Genomic DNA, 2,089 nt, shown 5'->3' on the forward strand with positions numbered 1-2,089 from the left:
TCTTGCCAGACAGTGAAAATCATCAGCCACTTTTGAGAAGTGAGAATGTACCTGCTTTGTTTTCCACAAAATTTATCAGAATGTAAATTCTCTGTGCATTCACTTGCGATTTAATTTGGGAAACTTAATTTCCTTGTATGTTCTGGGCATTCAACCTTCACAAGAACCTTTTCTCCTAGGGATGCACATAAAATAAAGTTAGAAATTCCTGTTTTCTTTAGGTTACCGGGTTCTGGTGATGTGTATTTACTGCTTCAGTGAGGAAAATTCACTCATAACTAGAGAAGAGAGAACACCTTGTAGTATTTTAGTAACACAGAATCTAAGTGCTGAATTATTACAGCTGTTAGGTATTTTTAAGAGCCAAAACCCATCAGAAAGCCAGATCAGTTGGAAACCTGCTGTAATCTGATTGCATCTGCTGAAAAATCCCAAAGATATCTCTTGAATGGTTGTTTGTTTTCCCACTTTCGACAGTTCAGACCCTTATTCGTGAGTCACAAGTTGTCAGGCAAGCGAAAGAGAAGCAGATTGTGGAGTTGAAGAAGATGTGTGAGCAAACCAATGATTCTTTGAACAATGAGTGGGAGAAAAAGGTAATGAGTAATACTTCCTTTCTTTGACAGACTCCTACACTGTAGATCTGGGATAATACATTTTGTCAGTTAAAAAAAATAAATATAAGAAGTATGTTACTTTTAGGGATACTTTTTTCTGCTGATTTTATTTTTTTTTCTGAAGGAATCTTACAAGCCTTTTTGCTGACACTTACTCTCCCCCGCCCACCCAGCCTGGCCACTGTTCCTGGGGTGGTTCTGGCCTCTTGGCAAGATCCTGGCTGTAGTAGGGAAGTGTTTATTTCTGGCTGACCTGACACGGAATTTTAATCTCCGTAAACCTGCTGCTACCTGCTGCCACGGTGATTCCTTTGAACTACGATTTCTGCATTGGGTCATGAATTCCTCAATGCATTTTTATTTATTGTTAGACCCAAGCCGGCAGCAAAGCAGAGGGAAAAGCGTGTTTACTGCCAGGCAGCTTCACCCTTGTCCGGATTATCCTCAGCAGTTGTCTTGCTCCCTCTTGCAGGAGAAGGAGGGTCACAAGAAGGGCAGACCCACCCTGTGATGATGAAGTGTGCTGTTCCATTTAATTTGTTTGCAGCCCTGCATCTGCAAGTGATGTTGGTTTTAATTCTTGAAAGAGAGAAATCCTAAATCTCTTCCTTTGTGCTGAGGACCTTGAGGCTTTGGTGTTGGGTGGGGTTTTTTGGTTTGCTTTAGAGAAGCATTGTTTTCAGCTCGAGGACATCCCCCTTTCTGCTGCTACCAGCAAGTGTTGTTCCTCCAGCTGCTGTTGTCATCAATGATGCCAGGGTGCAAACAAGCAAATTAAAATGCCAGTATTAACTTTAACTCACTAAGATGATAGAAGTGAAACTGGAGCGTGTATCTTACGGGAGAATGTGGATAGTGGGAAGTAGGATGGAAATATAGTAGAAGTTAACAGTGCAATGTTTTTATAACTTTATATAGTACAACTTCTGTGGATTTTTTCTGCTGAATAGATGCAGATTATTTGAATAGGTGTTGCTGACAATAATGTAAATATTACTGTAGTCTGTTGTATAGGAGGTAGAGACAGTCCCAGAAGTTACTGTTATAGTTCTCTCTTATGCACCTGGGGATTAAATGTTAATTTCTTTATTTTCCCAGATTATTTTTTGAACGATCTCAAATTCACCAAATCTACCAAACACCACAGTGTATACATGATACTTCTAATAATAATTTATTAGAATTCTTATCTTTTGGATGTAAAAATTTACATTAAGTTACTACACACTGTTGAAGTCTGTTAAATAATGGTCCGGATTCACAAACACCCCCATGATTTTCCTAGTCTATATGTTGTAGAGAAAAACCTCCACTTGTGCAAACTGACCTGATGTTAGCCATGTGTTTAGAGTGGTGCTTTTATTGTCTATATCGCAGCTTTCTCCTTCAGCTGCGAAATGGGTTTGTTAGAAACTCGGGAAGTCCCTAATGGCTGGGAGACAGCCGATGGCCCCCCCCGAATCTTTTATGCC

General features: G+C 39.9%; 1 protein-coding gene across 1 annotated transcript in view; it reads left to right on the forward strand.

Annotated features, from left to right (window-relative positions):
- Positions 1–2,089, forward strand: part of LOC104502296 (centrosomal protein of 112 kDa-like) — a gene marked incomplete at its 3' end in the record, with an annotated part of 35,898 nt that overhangs the window by 32,993 nt on the left and 816 nt on the right. The window contains exon 10 of the mRNA XM_010146253.1: positions 478–596. Within this exon, the coding sequence (XP_010144555.1) occupies positions 478–596 (119 nt within the window). The remainder of the gene's footprint in view (positions 1–477; positions 597–2,089) is intronic.

This window comes from Buceros rhinoceros, unplaced genomic scaffold, assembly GCF_000710305.1.
Source record: "Buceros rhinoceros silvestris isolate BGI_N320 unplaced genomic scaffold, ASM71030v1 scaffold22232, whole genome shotgun sequence".
NCBI classification, from domain to species: domain Eukaryota; kingdom Metazoa; phylum Chordata; class Aves; order Bucerotiformes; family Bucerotidae; genus Buceros; species Buceros rhinoceros.